The 1,233-nt window shown below is 62.2% G+C and overlaps 1 protein-coding gene across 1 annotated transcript in view; it reads right to left on the minus strand.

Moving 5' to 3' along the window:
* KIF18B (kinesin family member 18B) overlaps positions 1-1,233 on the minus strand; it is a 22,021-nt gene that overhangs the window by 4,509 nt on the left and 16,279 nt on the right. The window contains exons 10-11 of the mRNA XM_006776885.2: positions 856-1,061; positions 96-618 (exon numbers count right to left, since the gene is read on the minus strand). Coding sequence (XP_006776948.1) covers positions 96-618; positions 856-1,061 — 729 coding nt within the window. The remainder of the gene's footprint in view (positions 1-95; positions 619-855; positions 1,062-1,233) is intronic.

A 1,233-nucleotide genomic window follows, 5' to 3' on the forward strand; every position in this document is an offset into this window, starting at 1 on the left:
GCTGGGCTGTTTCACTCCTCCAGGCTGCACACCGTTCCTCACTGACCCCTGGCTCCCTGCTGGGGGGGCTGGGAGGACCAGGAGGGGAGACTCACCTGGGGATGAAGGGCTGATCCAGCTTGTTCTGGGGCACATTTTCCCAGCCAGCGCATTCATGGAAACCCAGCTTTGACGGGGACTCCTCAGAGGGATCAAAGGTAATGTTGAGGTTCTGAACAGGCAGGGCCACCGGGGTGGAGCAGTTCTGCAGGGCAGAAGGGCCCAGAGGCACCCGGCTTTTGATGACTGTGGCTGGGCAGAAGCGAGGGGAGTGGCAGGGGGAGGAGACCCTTCCCTTTTTGGGGGTGGTGGGTCCGAGTGAAGCCTGAGTCTCAGGCAGGGACCCCCTTCGCAGGCAGGGCAGAAAGGACTGGTGCTGGCGCTTGGTCCCCAGCCTTGGGGCCTGGTGACTGTCTTGCTCTGAGGGGCTCAGTTTCCTTCTTCTCTTCTTCTCCACGGACTGCAGAGCTGCCTGGGCAGAGGTGCTGTCAGGCCCAGGTGGGGCCCCCAGACCGTGCGTGAGGCCACTCAGTTGCCTTGCCATGGTCCGGGTCACAGGGCCAGAGTATCCCGGAGGCTCTGGGCATAGAGAAGGAGGGTGTTGAGAGATCAGAGACTGGGCAGAAGAAAGTAAAGCTTCTAGAATTTGGGGAGAGAGACATGGGAGATCTGCAGGAGTCCCTAACTCCTCAGTTCTGTCAGGACTCCGGGGGCCTCTCTGCACACCCTGTGATCCCAGAGGTCCTATCCCAGCACCTGAAGCCCCAGCTACCCCTCGGCACCAAGAGGCAGAGGCAGAGCAGGGGCGAGACTCACTTGGCTCTGAACACAGCTCCTGAGCCAGAGGTGCCTCCCTGGCTGGGCCAGGAGTCCTGGAGGCCTCTGTTCCAGGCCCAGGTTTTTCCTCTCGCACCAGCTGCTGCAGGGTCTCAAACTCTGCGATCATGTCCGGGGTCAGGAGGTTGGCTGCTTGGAGCAGGGCGTACTGCCGCTGGGCCAGGCACAGCACCTTCAGCGCCAACCTGGAACAGAGAGAAGGGGATGCCCATCCTACTCCGACCCGGCTGGCCAGGGCCCTCGCCCCATTGCTGCGGGTGTGGGGAGGAGCACAGGTGGGCTGGCAGCCCCACCATCCCAGCCATGGCTCCTGCTATGCCACAGCCTTGCTGAAGACCAAGTTGGCAGAGATGATCA

Source organism: Myotis davidii, unplaced genomic scaffold, assembly GCF_000327345.1.
Source record: "Myotis davidii unplaced genomic scaffold, ASM32734v1 scaffold109, whole genome shotgun sequence".
Taxonomy (NCBI): Eukaryota; Metazoa; Chordata; class Mammalia; order Chiroptera; family Vespertilionidae; genus Myotis; species Myotis davidii.